The sequence below is a fragment of the Ceratosolen solmsi genome, unplaced genomic scaffold, assembly GCF_000503995.2.
Source record: "Ceratosolen solmsi marchali unplaced genomic scaffold, CerSol_1.0 scaffold29, whole genome shotgun sequence".
NCBI lineage: Eukaryota > Metazoa > Arthropoda > Insecta > Hymenoptera > Agaonidae > Ceratosolen > Ceratosolen solmsi.
Genome location: NW_011948417.1, coordinates 5979382 through 6003035, shown reverse-complemented (window position 1 = coordinate 6003035; position 23654 = coordinate 5979382). Strand labels below are relative to the sequence as shown.

The window sequence follows — 23654 nt, the reverse complement described above, 5'->3', positions numbered from 1 at the left end:
GAGAGAGCGCGCGAAAGAGTGGCGGGCGGGTCGCGCGAACGGAGCGGGGCCAGTAGGCAGCAGCGTTGCCACCACCGCCACCACCGCCGACACACTACACACGACTACTGACTACTGCCTACTTTTCTGCCGGGACTAGCTGGGGTTTATATGGTGTACGTATGCGAGGCCGCGTACGTGTATTTGCAAAGTTTCGCGCGTGTACGTGCGCGCGCGAGTAACGCTTTAAGGCAAGAGCACACGGCCTCCGTGTAGCCGTCGTGATCGCGATACCGGCACGGTGCTGCTAATGATCAAGTATACAAGCGCGAGAGAGAAGAGATGCTAAGAGCTTGCCGGCCTGTCAGGCACTGAGTCAGGAGGCGCGCGTCCCTCAGCGCATATATGTGCGAGCCGAGCTGAGCCGTGCCGTGCGCTCCGAGGAGGAGGTCTCCTCCTCTTTCACTCTTCTGTATCTTACGCATTCGCATTCATAGGGACGGCACCGGCAACAGAGTAAGAGAGATAGAAAAGAAATGAACGAAAGAGATAGAGACAAAGAGAGAGACAGAGAGAGAGAGAGAGAGAGAGAGAGAGAGAAAGAGAAAGAGTACTCACGCGCGTGTGCATGTGTGCTCGCGCGAATATGAGAGGGAGAGAAAGAGAGAGAGAGAGAGAGAGAGAGCAGAGACAACTCTCTTCTCTTCTTTCTGTCCATCTATCTGCACCGACCACCCGTATACGTACATACATGCATTCTCTCTCTCTCTCTCTCTCTTTCTCTCCCTCTCTCGCTCTCTCTACCTCTCTCGCTCTCTCTACCTCTCTCGCTCTCTCTACCTCTCTCTCTACCTCCCTCTCTTGCTCACTCACTCTGTATCTTTCCCTTACTCTCCCTTCAGTTTTTTTGCTTTGCCTATACACGCACGCATACGTGTGCAAAACATACGTGCGCAGAAGACACTGCACGATCGTCGTCATCGTCGTCGTCTCGTTAGTGTAGTCGGATTTGCCGGCGCTCACGAAAATCCAAATCCAAATTCCGAGTGATCTGAACATTCGTGTTAAACTCTAGTTTAATTACAATCATATTTCACTTACGCTTATCTTTTAGTGCGGATCCTTCGATAGTGACTAGTCCCACATTTTTTATTCTTTAACTGACTGATTTTCTCTTTATTCGGACACACCTATAATATCACATTTTCAATCATCGAAATTTTTTTTCTGTATTTTCTTTTTATCAATTTGATGGATAACTAAACTTCTTTGATTCTTTGTAATGCCTTAAAAAATACTTGTAATTATATTAAAACAACACAATACACATATCGACATCCATGAAATTTAAAACTTTATTTATTATAAGAAATAAATTAATACAAAAATTCATATTTGTACAACGTTATATTAATATACATAGAGGGATATTAAATATTTTAATAATGAAAATTTTTAGTGATTATTGAATTGATCAAGTGCTAAAATATAAGACATATCTACACATTCAAAAATATTTTGTCACTTCAAAATATAAATTTACTTATTTCAATATTTCTCTAAAATTTGAAATTTAATTTAATATTAAATTTAATTTGAATTGATTTCTTTAATTTTAAATAGTCCACAGCAACATTGTATGCTTCATTGTCCTAACTTTTAGCGTAATATCTCTTAATATTTATATTATTAATACGTTGTATAAATCAAGCATTTTAAACAAAACAGATAAAAAGTTTAACGATACGATAATCAAACAATCAGTTTTTTAATATATTATGTTTTAATATATTATTTTTGTATTATATATAATATATTATATATTCTCCATTAAATTCACTACTTTATACTGAACTCAAATTCAAATGCAGAAATACAAGTATATTTAACACTTTCTCAGGATAAAAGCAGACTATTTTATAGTAAGTTTAAGAATAATCTAAAATAAATATTCAAAAGAAATTGAACAATTTTTGTAATAATGTCTTTTTATTAATAGTAATTATTATGATATTTCTACACAAATAAAGTATTTACTTGAAATTCTATTCAATTATTATAAAATTCTTTATAAATATAATTTCACCAAATTACATTGAGTACAAGGTATACGTAACATTTATTTCTATATTATTATTGTATTATTGTAAATACAAATTATTAATTGATTTTTCTCAAGATTTTTGTCATTTCCTTATCTTATTAATTTCTTCAAAATTAGGAATATATAACGGATGTATACTATACATAACTAAGTTTAAAAAAGATATACTTATTATATATATATATATATATATATATATATATATATATATATAATGTACTAATTCCAATGTTTAGACTCAGCAATTCAGTATAATTCCATTTTCAATGCGAAACTACTGTTTCCTCTTCTTTAACTTTTTTTTTTATCGATATAACTCCTCATCTATGCAAAAGAAAGATATTAAAATTATTCTAAATAGTTTCAAAACCTAAAATTTTATATAATCTTTAATAAACTTATATCTTACTTAATGAAACAATATCTATCTATCTATATCTGTACATATATATATATATATATGATTTTGCAATTTTTTGAAACCGCGAAATGATAAGAAAATAGTAATTCAGAATTTAAGAGTTAATTATAAACTTATTATGAAATTGTATAGTTTCAATTTAAGATTAAAAGCAATTTAAAATATTTTTTGATATTTCTATAGATTTTTATTAATATCAAATATTTTACAATTAAGGTAATATTTATACCATTTATTAATTGAAATTTGTGATTGAATATATCCATGATTTTTATTCAGCAATCACTCGAAATAAAATATTCATCATAAGATACGAAATTTTTTTTTTATAAAATTATAAGACTTTTGAAATTTTTATGACTGTTTATATAAAGTTAAAAATATATTGCTATTTCCTCATTATATAGCTATTTATTTATTGTATAATTAAAAACTTATATATGTAATTGAATTTTTTTTATGAATATATTTTTTAAAAACAAGTTGTTAAAATATTAAATTAATTATATATAATTACAAAACAATATATTAAGGACTACTAAATATTTATTTGGATAAATAATTATATTTATAATGTCGTTTAAACTCTTATCGAAATGTTTTTTATATAAAGCAGATATGTATATGTAGATATACATAGTAAAAATTTTTTCGACACATACATAATATTCATTATCTAAATAAATAATAATAATGTATATTAACTTTTGTTAAATGTATATCTATATTTATGTAAAGATCTATCTAAATATGTGAGTGTGTGTACGAGTGTGCGCGCGCGTGTGCACGCGCGTGTGTGTATGCGCGCGGGATCGCGCGTGTGTACAATTTCATATATAGATATAAAACTTTTGTTTTTAATCCACGATGTATATATTACATCAATCCTTTTCTTCTTTAATTCTTCGATTGTCGCAGTAATGATAGTTTCTTGATATATTCAGCGATACGATCAACTTGCGAAATAATCAAATACGAAATAATTAAATAAATCTATGCAAATGATACTGGTAGACTTTATTGCGAAGCCAAAAGTCGTACATTCGTATTCGAAACCATTACAATGCATTCGATTGCACGAATTAGTCGTAACTAAAGATTATCCGGAAGATATAATTGTAATGAATCCATTAACAAAGTTCAAGGATTGAAAAGGATAGCAATACTTTTTTAGAATATATCCGAAAAATCATGTATTTCTATTTTTAATAGATAAATGTAAACAAATGAAATGTATTTATAGTTGTTTTATAGGAGTACTCTTTAACTTTAGTAGCCTAACAAAAATTAATTTATTTCCACAACTTGTGAGAAATGCATAAAATCATATAATAACAAAATTCATATCTATGAAAATGTGTACTAAATCTTAGTTACAAGTTTTAATATTTACTGAATGTTAATCCACTAATTAATTTCTTAATTAATTTACTAATCAATATCTTCGAATATTTATTTTATTTCTCATATTATCATATAAATTATTAATGTTATTTTAAAGTTATATTAGTCATTTGAAATTTGTTTATGTAACAAGAACATAGGATATGTATTAAAGGGTATGAATTTGAAAGTCTTTCTTTTCAGAAATTGTAACTTTATTAAATGTTTTCTAAAGAACATACATAATGTTGCACGGTTAGCTTCAAAATGAATTCATTGTACATTTCATGAATATAATATAGACTGATGAATTTTACAAATTATTATAAGTAATTAATGATTAAGAACTTTATTATAATATTGCTTACTTCATTCAGTCACAGAATTATTTCATATTTTCTTATAAATATGACAATAAATATTCTATTTAAATATTAGTTTGAATAAAAACTATTGGCACTCGCATATGATAATTAAAATTTCGTATAATTTTATTTATAGGAAGCTGATATATAAAACTTATTTTAAGTTATTAAACAGCTTTCTTTGATCGGATGTAAAATCAGAATGTTAAGCCTTTGCATAACCTTCCCATACATGGATAAGTCGATAATTCAAATCGCATCGCTGACGTTTAAAACAGATAATCTGCTCGATCAATACCGTTCATTTTAATGACTAGCTCGCTTAATCTTCTTTTACTTTATTTTATGTATATCGTTGTGATTTTGAATGCCCCTAATTTTCTATACACTATATTAACTGTAGATCATATTCTTATTCAAAGAACTAGCTGAATCAGACTATATTTCTTCTCAGCCAATAGTATATATTATATATTTTTTTCTTTGATGCCATAATACTTAGTGTAAACTTTTAACTGTAATTATTATTACTTTCTATAAATCTATTTCTCCATAAATATGATTAGTATATTTATTACTTAAATATATATAGGTCATATTTTATGTGAAATTTTAAAAATATATCATACATTATGTCTCAGTGTCATATACCACTATATAAAAAATAATTTCAAAGACGTTTCAATAATTTTGCATAATTGATTATTTAGTTAAATTATTTAATGATCTTTAAATGTGTGCATAATATTATATTATTATACAATCATTAAATATAATCACGGATTACTAAAAAAATTTAGATAACAAAAACCAATTTACTAAATTATTTCTATATATTATCTCGATTTCTTTGAAATTATTAATAGTTAATTTTAAAAAATTTGATGTATTTAAGAAATATATTTGTTTCTAGTCTATGTAAGTAGGTAACTTACATACATGTATTTTTATATCGATAAAATTAATAATATATAATTATATTAGTCTTTATTTATTTATTAATTTTATTTATTCAAATATTTAAAACTGGAACTTTAGTTTTGTAATCACAAAGATCTGGATCCTTGATAGAGTCTTGAATATCAAAATAATAGACTAATATTATATCATTAAAAACAGTTAATTATTATAAAGTGTTTTAATTAATGCAACTCATATTTAACCTTATTACTTGGAATTAAGGTTATCGATATGCATATAAATTGAAAAATTGAGATATGTTATATACATGTATATGTGTCTATATATATATATATAAATAAAAATTCTATCGATCTACATCAATGAAATCTTTTATAAATAGCCTTTTCTAGGAACTTTAATTCATATCTAATTCACTTAACATAATTCATTATTAATATTATCATTAATATGTATTTATTCTAATGAACTCTTACTTCGTTGATATAGATTTTAATTAAACAATTTGCTAATTAATTTATTTTATTTTACTAACTATAATCATAAACCTTTCATTGTATTACAAATTCTATAAGCTATAATATTATATATTTTTTCATACCGACATCAATACAATAGTATATAAGATAATTAAGAAGAAATTAAAAAAATTTTATACTGATGTGCTTTCATTATTAAATTACTTTTAACATTTGTCGTTTCTTAAATTTGGGAATAGTATTTTTTATCGCTTCTCGTCACTTTCCATTTATCCATTCTATTTACAAAAGCTCCTATTAAACTTAAATGTGCTCTTTCACATTCCAGTATTATATATACTTTAATTATTGTAATTGACTATACAGAAATTGTCTATATAAAAATATATTAATATAAACATGAAATATTTTCAAACACTAAAATCTTATTATATTATGTTTTTTTTTATATTTCGTGTATAAATTTAAAAAAATTGCATGAACGTCAAGTGCCTATTTTAATATACAACTATAGTAGTAAAAAATTACTAGCAATCAGACAAACGAATATATATATATATTTAATAATTATAATAATAATAATTTGATAATAATTTGTTTAATTCATGCCTCATATTAAACTGATTTTAAAAATTACAACTTCAAATCATTCTTATCAATTACAAATTCATAAATTATAAATGAACCAATTTTAATTAATCTTCATAAAACTTATTGAAAAAAGATATTATTTATTTGCTTATTTTAATCAAATTAAATATATAAAATTAGTGTTAAATATTGTTCTCAATTATTTTTTTAAATATAGAAATGTTTTAAACACATATCTGTTAAATATTAAGGAACATTTTATTAAAATTATCTACGATGGAACAAAAAGAATATTATAATCTAAAAATATTTAAATCCCTTTTTTTTTTAAGGTATATAATATAATGAAAATGTGTTGATTATAAAATAATGATAAACGGAATTCTGAATAAATGATCTGAATAAATTTCCTCTTTATAAATCTCAAATAAATGAAATAATGTACAAAAATCTCTTAGATTTTGCATTCATTTGAAAAGTTCCAGATATTTAAAAGTTTCTAAGAGATTCTCTCTTCCATTTTTCTTATTTTATTGCTTTTCGTTCTTTTAACTTATTGAATTCAAAGCGCTGATCCGTAGCTTGTTTACAAATTAAAAAAAAATGATCCTTTAATTAATTAATAATCAATACATTATATCTAATTAATTCGTAATTTGAACATACAATGTCATAAAATTTATAGATTAAATATGCTGGTAACAACATATGAATATTACATGCTAATATTTAAAGCTACAATTATTGTTTAATTTTAAGAAAAATACAAAATTGTGCTGTTTTCTTTCTTATAAACAACGGCAATACAAGTAAATGACGTCTTAAGCCAAGCAGGAGGTAATAAATTATATGCTTTGGCTATTCAGTGCTTGATTAGCATAATTTAAAATTCATATGAATGCAAAAAATCTCCAAACTCTTTTTATTACATTGTTTTATATAGTATCGTGAAAGGTTAGGCCCTCAAAATTGCTACTGAAAAATTTGCATTCCTTTGAGATATATAATATAAAAACATAAATCATTTACAGGTAAAGTTATGCCCTTATAAAACAATTAATTCTAAGGTAGTTACAATTTCGAATTAATTACAATAGACAAATGCAAAGTACATTATGCATTTTTATATATTATTTAAATATTTACTTCATTTGTTAAAAATGAAAATATATTTTTGTCAAAATTAATACTTGACTTACTTAAATAAAATATATTTTCATTTTTTACATTCGAAAAAAAAGCAATAAATGAAAAAGCCCTTTATAATAGACTATTTCATAATGTAAAATTACACAGTGATTATTGAATAAAAAACGATAGATAAACATAATTTAATGCATAATAATAAATTCAAAAACTATATAAAATAATTTAGTTTATAATAATTATATATAGTAGCAATATTTTTAAATTAATACAGTTTTATAAGATCATCCATTATGGTCTATTTTATTTTAACTATACAAATACAATAATATTTATGATATCAATATGGATTGTTGTAATTTTTCTACCATAAATATTTTCTACTAATTTACAAAATACACATCATTACATTATTTAGACAGAGGAAAGATGTGAAATATCACAGAAAATTTCATGAAATTATAATTTTCTATTAAGTATTGTTATAACATATACAATAAATGATATTCTAATATCTGATAATTAAAATATGTATTATATTTTAAATGCTAGGAAAAACAAGGAACTTAAGAAGAAGTACTTTTATTGATGAAATTGAAGGAGCTTAAATTTATCGCTCTGTAGTATTTTCAAGAATTATTTTATAATTGAAATAATTAAATATTTATTATAATGTAAATAGTTATTAGACTTGTTTTTGTATAATTATATTTGATTTTACATTTTAAAATAAGAATCGTTAAATTATTAATTTTATATAAACATTATAAATTATATTAAAAGTCTATAAAATATATATTAAAATAAAATTAAGATTTTATTGAAAAAAGGTATATGTATAATATTTTAAAGCATGTATATATATATATATATATATATATATATATATATATACATGTTTATGTGTGCGTGTATAAATAAAATGTGATTACAGAATTTAATATAAATAATAGTATAAATAATTATAGTATATCTTGATAAATAATTTTTATTAACATTTACTATATTCTTATACAGCTTATTTATATTCTAATATAATGTATTAATTGTATAAATTAATATAACAAAATAATTAAATCTAAATTATGTAGAATTAGAAACTATTGTGATATTAAAAGAAACACTTCAGTATAATTTGTATGTTTAAAATTAAATAAATATTGAAAACTTGTTAATGTATTATATAACGTTAGCGATAATATAATGGATAATAATGACATTTTTAATGATACTTAATACAATAAACTTTATTATAAAGAATTTTAAGATACTTTCATTTATAAAATTCATTTATAAATATAAAATTGACCGAACAAAAAATAAAAAATCTATTTTATATTTACTTTTTAAGATGTAATATGACATATTATTTATATTACAAATATGATATAAAATTTAATAATTATATTTTACAAAACATGAATATTGAGATTGTTTTATAATAAATGCTAAAAATCATAAAATAATCAATAATGTAAAGTACTTATATTTAAAATTATATATATATAAATATTAATGATAAACAAATATTTAGATTACATCATTTTTTAATTAATTATTTGTCTCATATGTTAATGTTCTTACGAGTATAAAAATATTTTGCAGTGATATATTTTACATAGTTTCTTAAAAATATAAAAAATAGAATGTAAAATTCAATAAAAAAAAAATTCAAAATTAAAAGTTGCTTTATTTTTTATTAATATATTGTTTTTATTCATTATTATAAAGAATTAATTATTATTGTAATAATGTAAGTATTATTGTAAAGAATTAATATTTTTAATTAATTCTTATTCCAAAATGAAATGTTATTAAAATTACAAAAGAATATTTAACAAAAGAATCATTTAATAAACAATAAGAATATAAATACATACAACTTGGAAGACAAGCCATTGATGATAACAAAAATTAGAAGCTTAAGTAGTTACCCTATTAATTTAAAAATTATTTCCATTTGATAGTATGTATTAGTAGTGTTGTATTGTTCATGTAATTGTATTTGATTTTCTCATTAAAATTTCACAAATGAATGTTTAAATTGATCAGAATTTAAATCAATTAAAATATTACTTACTGAAAATATTTCTTTACTACTTATAAATTGAAATAAACTAATGGCGTTATATATTTTTTTATATTTGTTATAATGTCGTTATGTAAAATTTGGTATTATTTTTATTTTATTCTATTATATTTCTAGTAGATCATAAAATTACATTTATAATTAACAATAAAGATAATAATTATAATTTAATGTATAAATTGGTTCAGATTCAATTCGGTCTAATAAATTTAATAAAACTTTTTTTTATTATAAATGAACAATAATGAAATTAAATTAATATAAATAGCAATGCATTGATAACCAACAATAAAAAGATAGCTGCACCGTAACAATCTTATCTAATTTCTCGCTACCGAAATGACAAAAAGCAAACAACGCATTTGGATGACAACTTTCGTGAGCATCGTTCCTCTTCAATAAATTAAACAATTCAAAGATGTAAGTTATACTGCTGAATGATCGATATTAATAAATATTAGTAAATATTTATATTAGTATGTGGATTGACACATTCTTGCATTTACTAAATAATCGAGATCCTATAGATTTATTGAAAAATTTAAAATTGTAAATGTTAAAAAAGTTAAAAATAAGATCAGGTCAATTAATTAAAAAAATACATGAAAAATCAATCACTAATGACTGATAAAACTTAAGTTTGTCTATGAGTAGAAGTATACCTAAAATCATTTTTTGGTGCCAAAAAAATGTAATACTAAATCATAATAATTTGAACGTTTTTTTAACTTAAAAAATAATAGAGATAAGAATCTCTATTTATCACTCTCGCGCTTTGTCCGGGTAAGCATTACATGACAAGATGTATCGTGTTTCGAAAGCGGCTGAATCGGTGCATAAGATTCTAATATTCGAATCGATGAATATAACTTCGCATAAGATGATTCATGTGGAATCGAAGATAAACTTAAACAATAAAGATAAATGAAAAATCAATCACGACTGAGCAAAAAAATATATTAAAACAGAGATAAGACAAATATATATGAAAATATAGAGATCAGCAATCTGGTAAATATTGAGACGTATGCCGCTTCAGGAAAAATAATTTTCGATAGCACTATAATAACCATTAATTAATAAGACCAGCATCTTTAAACTACTATTTTCAGAAGTATAGGATAAGTAACAAGTAAGTGTATTTTATTAAAATATACAGATTTTTTGGATTTTCAACTATTACGTATTTAACGTGAACATAGAATAAGAAAGAACATAAAAGAAACCACAATTTAAAAGCTACGATAATTAACATAAAACAATAAGATAAAAAATGGCTGTCTTCAAAAGAATTTATTCAAATGATTTCCCAGGATATTTATTAAATTTATGTGACATTTTAGTAAAATATTAATATCAATTTAGAATACTTGAAGATTTGTTTCTAAATTAAACTAAAAGAAATTAATTGCTCGACTAAACAATTTTTGTGCTGTGGAACGCAGGGGAAATAACGTTTAAAGAAATAACACATTTAATATTCGGTATAGATTAATTTAATCATTCATTAAAAAATAATACATAAACAAGAATCTAAATTAACAAAAAATCATATTCTTCAGCGATCATATTGTTATTATATATTAAACAAATAATTTAACCATATTTATTTATAAAATTTATATAAAAAGAATTATATATAATAATAATTAATATATAATCATACTTTTATTTCATAGTTCTCGGCTGGACATTTATCAATCGGTACACGTTATAATATATAGTGTACAATAAAAAAATAAATAGATAATAATTTAATTGAAAACAATCTTAACGATCTACATATTTGCTATACAAATTTAAATGAAACGACATTTAATGTATATGTTGTTATAATATCTTAACTTTATTTATCAATGTATTCTATTATTATGACTTTGAAATTCGGATATCTTCTCTTTCCTAACGAATATAACAATGGATCATAACAGATAATTTAGAGTCAAACTACGTAATATATCATTTTTACTAAGATTTGAAGAAATATAATGGACAATATTCGACCTAATTTTGTTAAAAATACGTTTCTAATATAAAAATTCAATTTATTTTTAATTAAATTATAAAAAAAATGAATGCTTGAATATATTTCATACTGATTTGAAACTACACGAGAACATGTATACATGCATGAGTACAACAAAGTACCAGAAAAATTCATCGAAAATTAAGAAATCCAGAAAATCTTTTTAAAAATTAATTAATTGCCATTTCACATTACATTATACTTATAAAAAACTTGTATATTTTGTCAAGTTCATTGTTAAAATACAAATACATATTGCATATTAAATGGATTGAATATGTAAAAACTGAAAAACATGTTCATTATAATTACTTATTGCATTATTTGATATTCTAACATAAATAATTTACAAGATACATACGTCTAATAATTTGTAAATAATACATATAATTAAATTATTATAATATATAAATAATACAATAGATATAAATAATATAAATAATTTAATTACTACAAATAATATAAATAATATAAATAATATAAATAATATACATGATAAAAATTATTTGCTTGCCTTTTAATCACAATCTAATAAATATATTTAATCGATATTTTTAATTATTTTTTATAATAACATTATATTTATAATTATTTTATATAATAACGTTGCATCTTGGATTTAATTTATATTGCATTAATTATTTCATTTTTACATAAACTGATCATATAAAAGCTTATGACTTTGTAGTATTGAACATGTAATCTCTTTCTATTATCTATGATACACGAGATGATTTAAATTTAATAATAATATTTAATGTTATTAAATGTATTATATAAATAGTGTATATATTATTAATATAAATATGTATAATCACTAAAACCTATCCCATCATGAATAATTTACTGTTTTTATTTCAATTCACTTAAGTTCAATTACCGATTATGTAAATATTCTTCGAATTATATTAATATGCAAATTTTTATTATTGATTATTTGATTATTTCAACAAATTTTTATTTAAGTAGATCCAAGAAAATTTGAATATAAATAAGTCATGTATATATAAATAATAAATCTTACATATAGAAACGTGAAAAATTAGATATATTTTAATACAGTCCTTTCGTAAGCATATTACATTATTCTGTTTTAACATACTGTTTTTTGTTTAAATAACTGTAATTTTAGGCATACATGATACATTATATATAATTAAAATAGTATAAATAAATTGAAATAATAAGCAAAATTAGCATTAATTATGATTTATGCTATGGTATGTGTGCACGAATCAATAATGGAATATAAGTTTTACTTAAAGTAAGTTATAAAAAATAAAAAACATATTAAAAATGATTATTAAACCATATAAAAAAAATAATAAACCATTGGAATTGTTTAATTACATATAATATATTACAAAAAAAATTCATAATTTTTTAATTTGAAGAAGACAATTTACTCTCTGCTTTTTCCACCTATAAATAATCTAATAGAATAAAATGTTTATTTGCATATAATTTTTTCCAATAACTGCAGAGATTGTTCAATTTTTCTAATAGAATTAATAATTCACTAGTAAATTGAATTTAAAAGTTTAGTTTAAGATTTTACGTATCATAACTTTGAGTTTCAAAAAATTATATGTGATTTTTGCACTATAGTGCACTTAAAATAAAAAATAGAAATATTTTCTTAAGAAAGCCTAGTATGAAAAACATATTCATTGTGATCATCTATGTAGCTATAAACAATTATCGATTTTTTATTATTACAAACAGTTTAAAATATTTTAAAACATTTTAAAAACAAACTATTAATTAGTAAATATTGTTAGTGCAATTTGTGCATTAGGAAATTTTTAATTTTTAAATTATATATGTGTAGATGGTAATTCAATTTATATAGATGATTATATTACTGACTAAACTAGTGTGACAATGAATGAGCTTTTAATGTTTCACTATACAGAAAGTATGATAAACCAGTATTTTAAGAAGAAAAATTAATTACAATCCATGTGAATGTGAATATGTAGAATAAAATTATAACGTAAATCAAAGTATATAAATTGATATAAATGAAAAAATAAAAATAAAATAATAGTATGTAGTAATAATAGTATAAACTACTGAAACGCACAATTATTAAGAAATGTGTGAATAATTAATATACCTTATTTCTACAGATACTCAGTTATATATATATTGTCATTAATGTGAGTCTCAGAATTAAAAAATACTTGTAACTATAAGTAAAGTAAAAATAAGAAAAAAAGTAAGAAAAAGAAAACTATTTTTTATTTAAATAAAAATTATAATTTAAGTAGGAAAAAAAGTAATCAATTAATAATAGTTTATGAATTTATTCAAAAATAATAATTTGCAAAGGACTTTAAATAAAATTTATGAACAAGGAAGACCAAACATAATGAAAGATTCAATTCAGAGAAAAGTTTAATTAATACAAAAATTTGGTTAAGCTCATATCAAAACCTTATATAATTGTTTATTAAATTATTTATTTTATTATCATATTTTCCCGTAAAGCATGAGATGAAAAATTAAAATTAAAAAATATTTTGATTGACAGGTAAATTTTACTGATCTTTATTTTTATGTTCTTACTTAAAATAATAAAATAATTAATACTCTTAATTACATATTTAGATTATAAATTCTTAATTGCTTAAAATCTCATGGATACTTTTTGTAAATTAATGATAAATTAATGAATTTTAAATAACAATATTTAAAATGAATGTAAAGGTATTATATTAATATAAAACTTTATGTTAAAATATTTTTCTATTTCTATTTATCAAAATTAAACAAGAAACGTTATTAAATATAAAAGAGATGTAAGTACAATTGAAAAAGAGAATTTAAAAATTGGGTAAAAAAATGGTAAGATCCTTAATATTAGTACCAATAATTATTATACAATAGTATACGTATAAATATAAATTCATACAAACAATTAAAATACATTTATGAACAGTTTTGTAAAAAAAAATTATTATATTATACATTTTACCATTGTTTTTTTAAGAGATTAATATTTTTATAATTACCATTATTAGAAGTTTCTTCATTATCAATTTCGAGCTAGTATTTTTTTTTTTTTTTTTAGAAATTACTTTAATTAAATATTTGTTGAAAATAGAAACTAATATTTTATATATTGCATTAGTGAAATACTTGTGCTGCTCGGAATAAAAATTTTATTTTTTGAAACTTTGTAATTTTTAAGAAAGAAAGAAAGAAAATTGAATAGATAATTTACTCTGAAAATGCTTTCTATTATGCTGCATTCTGTTAAATAATTTTTTTTAACGAAAAATCATTCCGAATTTCGTGTATTTCGTCTATTATGGCATTTGATGGATTATCATTAGATTTTTTTTCTATAGCTCATGATCCTTTATAATAATAGCTTTGTCATCATCGATAACGCGAACAAATGCATTAGATTTTAATGTTAGAAGCCCTTAATAATATATGACAAGGCTTATTTAATTCTTTTATGTAGGCCGGGCATTATATAAATGAGCAGGTTGATAAAAATATTTTTTAGGAAGAATTTTAGTATTTAGACAGTAACTGCCAATATAAGAACTTTTTTCTAAATAATTAAGCACAATATTAGTTATATATATATATATATATATATATATATATATATATATATATATATATATATATATATATATATATATATATAAATATGTTTGTCAAATATAAATATATTCATATTTTATTGGTACATAATTTATGATTAGTTAGCAATGCCATTGTACATTTATAATTTACATTGTTAAAACTATTAAATATATTTTGAATGACAATAATAATAACTTTTTCAATTATTTATTATTTATTAGATAATTATACCCAGTTCATTGTCAGAAACATGTATACCATTCTTAAAGCATCAAAGAGAAGACAAATTTGATAATTTACTACGACCTGAACGAGTTCAACGTTTCAATTCTATTAGTGGTGAATTTGAGATGCTTGAATATGTTAAACCAAATCGTAGTGCCCTCTGTTCCGTGGATTTTTCAACAGATGTGAGAGGAAAAGTTTTAAATATTGCCGTTGACGAGGTAATATTCTTTAAAATTATATAATAAAAATTTTTAAAAACTTACGAACCATGAATATTTTTTATATGAATTCAAATAACTAAAAGGCTTGGTTTTTAACTTTTATTATCTTTTATTAGAAATAAATATTGATAAATATTAATAAATGCTGTTAATTTTAATGTTTAAAGATATTTTATCTATGATAAATTAAGTAAAAGCTATTAGTATTTTTAATATAATATTATCTTCATTAACCTAATGTATTGTAAGTTATAAATTATTAGAATTGGATTGCTTTATATAATATTTAATACCTTGCATACAAACTATATTAAATACTAAAAATACATTCGTTTAATTTTTAAGATTCGACATATGGTATTGTGTATTTCATCTATTAGGAGATATTTAAAATTATTAAACTAAAATTTGATTTTATAAAATTCAACCATATATTATTTACTTACGGCTATCAAATTCATAATTTTATATGATTAATTTTACCATTCTGATTGAAAAAAATTTATATTATAATTTCTTATCACTTTGATTTCATTAAGAAGAGAATATAAATTTAATAAAATTAATAATGAATGTATAAATAAAGATTTTTTAACATTTTTATCTACATTATTATAGAATTAATATTTTTTATTTTTTTTTTTTTTTTTTTTTTTTTTTTTTTTTATAATAATTATGTGTGTAAGAATTAAAAAAATTTGACGGTGTAAATTCAATCAAACAACAATTCATAAAATTCATTTCAATTCATTAAGTTCTTAATTGACCTAATATTACCAATAGTTGAGTCCGTACTTGATATTCGAAGACAATAAGACGAAAGTAACTGGATTTTTTGGAGATGTTTGGACTATAGTACAAGAAGCACTGAAATTTAGGTAAATATAATTATAGAGTATTTAAAATAAAGAATCGATATAGATGATATGTAATTTTTAATATAGAAATGTCAAAATAAAATTATGTAGATCAATCTACCACTCATCCTATGAATATTCAATTTTGAAAACTGGAGAGTTTGATGCTTTACTTACAGCGTCATTAATGAAATTTCCAACTACAGCATATTATGCACATAGCACAGTTATAGGAGAAAATTCGTAAATACAATTAAATAATTTTCACATACTTTATCCAAAAATATATATTTAAATAAAAAAAATTATACCAATTATTTCATAGGTATTCACTATTTGCACTTTCGGAAGGTAGTACCGTTTCAAAGTGGTGGTATACCCGTATATTTGACACGCACGTTTGGATTTTGTCAACTATTTTTGTGATTGTCTTAACGCTAGTTATGATTGGTATTCATAATGTAAAGAAAAATTGGTGTAAACAAATTGAATACTGCAACGAATTTAGTTTTCCGACCTTCACTTTACTTTGCATTCTTGGAGCAACGAGTGGTCAAGGTTTGCTATCATATTTTTACAGACATACTTACTAGCTTTTACGACTAAATAATTTTTATGTAAAAAATGATTATTATATAAAATTCAAATAAAAGAAGGACAGGAGATCAAAGGTGAGATATAAACGTGATATAGCGATTTTTTTCTTTATAAATTACTACTGTTAAATTAAATAGCATTGTTAAAATGAAATCAAAGAGAAAATGAAGATAGCGTTTCGAAAATTAAATGTTTTACATGTAAAATTGAATATGCTCTCTGATGCGCGTATTATTAATAAATGTCAATAATAATAATAATAATAATAATAATAATAATAATAATAATAATAATTCTTATCATTTTATCTTTCTTTGATTGGAACAGTATACGTAATTAATATAATATACATATTGATCAGACTTATTATAAAACGGAAACAAATTTTTATATTGAAAATTTCATCAATCTAAATGTAAAAAGCTACTTGTATAGCATTAATCGTTATTTTCCCATTCATACAAATTTATACAAATTTATTTATTTTATATCTTTCATCGTTACTCATATACATTATGGCTGATTTTAAAAAATAGATTCGATAAGTGGATTACATTTTTACTAATTTAATTATGATATGCAATTTGTATCAATATTTGATATATTAATTTAATATTATTAGGTATTACGGATACATAAAAAAGTACTTCATACATGAAAACAAAACATGAATTTATCATTATTAATGAAAATGGAATTTCATTATTTTCATTATTTTCAAATTTTGCATAATAACTTTTACACATAATTTAATCATTGTATTTCAACTATTTACTGTGATTTCATATACTACTGGCTAATAATTTTTATAAAAAATATAAATATCTACTTTCTATAATTAATTAAATAAATCTTAACATTTACTAAGTTGATGTACCTTTTATGTAAAAATTAGTTAATCTTTTAACTATCATATATGATATTTCATGCATATATTATTATATTCAACAAATAGGTAGTATTGAGCAACTAACATACAAACTATTACTTTCAGAATTATTAAATTAAAGTTAAAAATAATATCAATATTGTAAATATGCATAGTAATAATTAGCGTGTAAATGTATAAGATGATTGCTTTACAAATACAATAAACATTATAAAAATGATTTAAATAAACCATAACATTATTATTATTTTTAAATAAGCTATTTAACGAACAATTCCAAACTTAATTCGTACTATTATGCATAATAGAGCAACTTATAGATTTTTTTTTGCTTTACCCGTTCTTATTAGACTTTAATGAATAACTATAGTACATAGTATAATATTTGTTTATTAATTCAATTTACTTAAAATAATATCATGATTAGTATATGAAATTGCTTGCATAACAATGAATATAAAATGTTATTAGAAATTAAAATATTAAAATATTTCTTTTTATGTTTTTTCATTAGCAACGGATAATTGTAAGAAAATGAAGTCAAAATAGTTTATTTGAGAGAATACTGAATAAATTGACAATCGTTTATTTAAAATCCTTTTATAATATATCAGATACTTTTAACAATAATCATTATAGTAAAATCAATTAAATGCTAGTCTTTCACTTCTTTTTTCACCTTACAATGTATACGTATATAATTGTAATACATGTAATTATTCTAAATATTCTGAAATATAATTAATAAGAATCCAAAGTGTGTGATAATCTTAACAATCCCGATCGTATTTAAAAGATAAAGGATTAACCATTTTAAAATATATAATTTTATTTTTATACTTTCAGATACTTTTTATGCTTTTTTATTTATTTAGAACACGTAATAAGATAATTTTTTTTTTTTTTATTTCGTTATTGAACGCGCCATTAAACTATATAATATCTTACTATAAATATGTGATTAAATGATTTATTAGTCATACAGGATTTCAGAATCTACCACGTTCATGGTCACTGAGATTGTGTGCACTTACAGCACTCAATATGGGGATGCTGCTTTCGTGTGGCTTTAATAGTACCCTAACGTCATATTTGGCTTCTCGTGTGCCTTACGTTGGCATGAGTAATCTTGAAGATGTCTGGAATTTGGGAACTCATTCGCTTTGCGTAAGAAACAAAAGTCTTGCCTACGATGAATTAATGGGGGTATGTACAGAATTTGTATTTACCTACGCATAAAAGTATCGAGCGATATGAAGCAAAAAAATTTTCACGTTTAAATTCTCGATATTTAGGCTATAATAAAAAGCAATAATCCGGCCGATGTAAAGAAAAAATGGAGGAAATTATTAAACCGAAATTGTCCCAATATGGAAAATGAGATAGAAGTGAGAGATATGCTTTGTCGATCAGGATTTGTTTATGTTGAAGCATCGGATGTATTTTTAAAAGAATATCAACATGTTCGTCATAAATGTCAGATTGTAAAAATTCCTGGCACTTATTGGAACTCAAAGATATCTTTTCTACATTATAGAGGTTCAAAATATCGAAAAACTATCAATAAATAGTAAGTTGTAACGATTTTTATTTAAATATACGCCATTGAGTAATTAAAACAATTTATATTAAATTCATGTTATATTTATGCAGCTTATTACGTCTGCGAGGTATTTTAAAATACTTAGAAAATAAATGGATTTTTCATCCGAATCTAAAACACGTACAATTTAATCAATTTCAGACAGTCGAATTGGGTCATGTACAACTATTAATTATTGGACTAATTATTATGATAATTTTCAGTGTTGTTATTTGTATTTTTGAAAATTTATGGTTTAAATTTTGTAATGATTTAAAAAAATCCAATTTAGATTTTAACCAATAATTGCGCATTGTATAAAATGTTTGTAGTTGAAATGTTAAATTTAAGTTAATCGTGAGTTTGTTAATTAGCGGATTAATCATTATGATAATGTTCAGTGTTACCATTTGTATTAAAATTAAATTAGTATTAAAAAAGAAAAATCAAATTATTTTTAAAGAAATTTTTTAATAAAAAAATCTTTTTATACAAATACATTTTTAGTTGAAACATTAAATTTAAATGTATATTTGGTTAATAAACCGTCAAAATTATTGGATAATGAATTTTTAAAAATTACAACAAATTTAAAATATAGATTATGTATATAAAAAGGCATATATAAAAACTTAATGATATTTAAACGTAAAAGAACAATGTTTATGATTACCAAAAAAATAAGTACAATCCTACTTGATGCATTCTTTATATTTTTATATCAAACTATACATAAATTATGAACAAAAATATATCTTAAATAATAATTTAATGTGAAAATTCATTATTTATGGCACTCAATAAATGTTATTAATACATTATAAATAATTTATAATTATTATGATTTGACAATCAAAATATTTCAACAATTTTACACACTCTGACATTTATTGGGCGCACTTTAAGGCCTACAAATCTTATAGAAGATATAAATCGTTGCGGTATTTCCAATAAATTTTCAATATTTTCTTTCCAGAATATATTTATTTAGCTAACAATACTTTTAAACCTGATTTTTTTTTTTTTTTTTTTTTTTTTTTTTTTTCATTTTTATCGATAATATTTGTCAATATTAAACTTTTACGCACTGGTAAGTTATGCAGAAATGATGTATTTTATTTCTTATAATTATTTATTTATATTGTATTTCAATTGAATTACTTGAAACGTGTTTTTTATAATAGCTGCATATATTTAAGAGGTAAATAAAAAATTGCAAAACTAAAGTAATAAATATAAATTACTCTTTCTATATACATACATTAAATTTGTACAACATATTTTGTGAAATAAGATAGTACGTAATTAATTGAAAGTACAATGACGATTACTGTATTATAAATATTAATATAAAAATGTTTATAAATTTGAGACATTTGTAAAATAAATTAAACATTTTTATCCTATACAATTTATGAAATACGATTGTATTCTGAGCTCGTTTTAAAATATATATTTTTCTATGCATTTCAATTTCTTCCATTTCATCCAAAATGGACATATTAATGGATAAACCAACTTGTTAATTTTATTATATAATGCACTAGTTTAATATTCTTAATACAATTACAAAACTATTTATAAGGTTGAACATACATTATCAATAATATATTCTATATATATTATAGTTTTGCATTGAAAAATAATTAATCTAAAATTATGTTTTAAAATAATATTAATTTTTGGTTTTTTTTTTAATCTATTTAATATTTTATAATTAAATTTTATTATGTATCTACTTTTTAACCATGATCAATATATATATATATATATATAAACATATATTAAACTATTAAATATTAATATTTAAAAATAAATCAGACTGCAAAATGAAAAATCAGATATATTTTTAAAAAACAAATTTTTGTTCGGAATGTATATTCTTAGACGAATATCTAAATTGATTCAACTATCACAGTATACACACAACGGAGAAGTTGTATTCATAAATATCCAAGCTAGTCAAAGCCAATTTTTGTATAAATAATTTGAGTAATAATTTAAAAAATTTAATAAATGAAAGCAGTACAATCATGAAATTTCCCATCATTAAAAATACATTCAATGGACAATTTTTTGAAATTCTTACATGTTATTTTTAATTATAATTACAATACTAATATTTATTACATAGATATTATTATAAAATATTTATATTTTTAAGCTTAGAATTTATCCTGCCTGCAGAAGTGACTTAGTGGCACTTTGACTAAAAATGCTATATTAAGCCGAAACAATCGTTTCGTAGAGTCCCTACTTTGTCCACATGTCACAGCTTATTAGTTTTTATAATTCTTTGTTTGACAAATGAAAACTCACTACATTATTATTTATTCAGTATAAAAGTGAAAAGTAAACAGCAATGCCAGCGGTAATTATTATTCGCTTACAGTTTTAATTATAAACATTTGTAATATATAAGAAGAACAAATTACAATAAATATATTCAATAATTCAAAAAACGCAGACATAAAATTTACCAGTTCGTTTGAAAATTATATATTTTACTCAACATTTTGATACAGAATTATTTTTCTTTTATAATGCTATAAATAATTTCTGTAGGAAAAAATATTCATTTTCATAAATCATTCATTTTATACTATGCATAACATTATTGTTTAATTTACCTATCTTCGTTTATTTTTCTACCCATGAAGTATATTAAGCAATAAAATGTAAATGTAAGTTGCTTTAATTCTTCTTCAAAATTTCTCACGAAATGGAAGAACGACAATTATATTACCACACTTCGCACTTATGAATTGGATTCATTTTTGCACCCTTCGGGCAATTGAATTCCACAGAAAATTCATTGAGATTAGATAAAGGTCCAATAACTCTAAATTTAGCTGGACAATGAGAGTCCTTTTCAATCTGAAGGCCGATTGCCTCGGATGTCACAGCTGAACACCATACCTAAAATATAATAACAATGAAGACAATCCTATCAATATTTCTAATAAATGTCAATAATAATAATAATAATAATAATAATAATAATAATAATAATAATAATAATAATAATCATACATAAAAATATTTCATGCTTAATAAAATAATTTTATCGGTACGTTATGCTAAAATATGTCATCTAATTTATGTAATTGTACCTGAGCAAAATTAAGAAAAAATAACTGCCGATGAGTAAGATTAAGTCCTGGTAATGGCAGTTGATCTTTGTAATCTTTAACAGTTTCCAAATATGCGTGATACGCAGCTTTAAGTCCGCCATTATCGGCAATATTTTCGCCTGAAAATAGAATGAATTTTCTAAACAATTTATCAAAAGAAGATTTTATTAATTATCTTAGAAAAATTTGTATATTACAAATAGCCATTCTAACTTATCAAGTTTCAGTAAGAAGTTTAAAGAAAACGATTATTATTGTGCTAGTGAGCGTTGAATATGTGATGTGCGATATTGGATTTCACATTTTGTTTGCATGTCAAAATCTTACAAATCATAATATTATTGTTATTCTTACGAAGAAAATAATAACATAAATAATATTAAGTAAACTAAGTAAATAAAATTCTTGTTTTGTTTGTTTACCTAGGGTTTGACGGCCATTTATGTGATGATCTTCAATTTCAAATTCATTATATTGGTCGACAAAACATTCAGTTCTGTTTTTAAATCTGTCAATTGTAGCATTGTTCCACCACTGATGCAAATTACCATGTAAATCATATTCTCGCCCTTAGAAAAATTAAATTATTTTATATTATTTCATCATTTTTATAAGAGTTATAATTGCTGTGAATCGTGACATTTTTGTTTTCAAATAAATTACGAAATGTAATCGCATCTACACAAAAAGTTTTAATCCATAAATTCTTTTAGACCTAGAATTTACCTTGATCGTCAAAAGCATGGGTAAGCTCATGGCCCATCACAACCCCCATTCCTCCAAAATTTAAACTGCTCGGATTTTTCATATCATAAAAAGGACTTTGCAAAATACCAGCTGGGAAAACAATTTGATTTTTTGTTGGAGTGTAATAAGCATTTACAGTCGGTGGTGTCATAATCCATGTAGTTTTATTCACTGGCTGATCAAGTTTTTCAAGATTTCTTCTCAAGTTGTATTTATTTACTCGAATATTATTGAAAAAATATTCATTTGGTTTTATTAATAAATCGTGATATCTTTCATCAAGTTCAGC

At 22.5% G+C, this 23654-nt stretch overlaps 2 protein-coding genes across 2 annotated transcripts in view; one reads left to right on the top strand and one right to left on the bottom strand.

Moving 5' to 3' along the window:
• Positions 1 to 1828: 1828 nt before the first annotated feature.
• Positions 1829 to 19742, top strand: LOC105360007 (uncharacterized; the record flags this gene model as incomplete). Its single annotated transcript, XM_011496778.1, has 8 exons — positions 1829 to 1901; positions 15332 to 15556; positions 16343 to 16437; positions 16504 to 16659; positions 16742 to 16974; positions 18888 to 19108; positions 19198 to 19472; positions 19556 to 19742. Coding segments are annotated over exons 2-8 (1263 nt in total), but the record flags the coding sequence as incomplete, so codon positions are not given.
• A 2381-nt stretch (positions 19743 to 22123) lies between these two features.
• Positions 22124 to 23654, bottom strand: part of Nep3 (M13 family metallopeptidase neprilysin 3) — a 20465-nt gene continuing 18934 nt past the window's right edge. The window contains 4 exon segments of the mRNA XM_011496381.1: positions 22124 to 22403; positions 22598 to 22737; positions 23041 to 23187; positions 23345 to 23654. The exon segment at positions 23345 to 23654 is cut by the window's right edge and continues 13 nt beyond it. Of these exon segments, the coding sequence (XP_011494683.1) occupies positions 22227 to 22403; positions 22598 to 22737; positions 23041 to 23187; positions 23345 to 23654 (774 nt within the window). The 3' untranslated portion in view covers positions 22124 to 22226.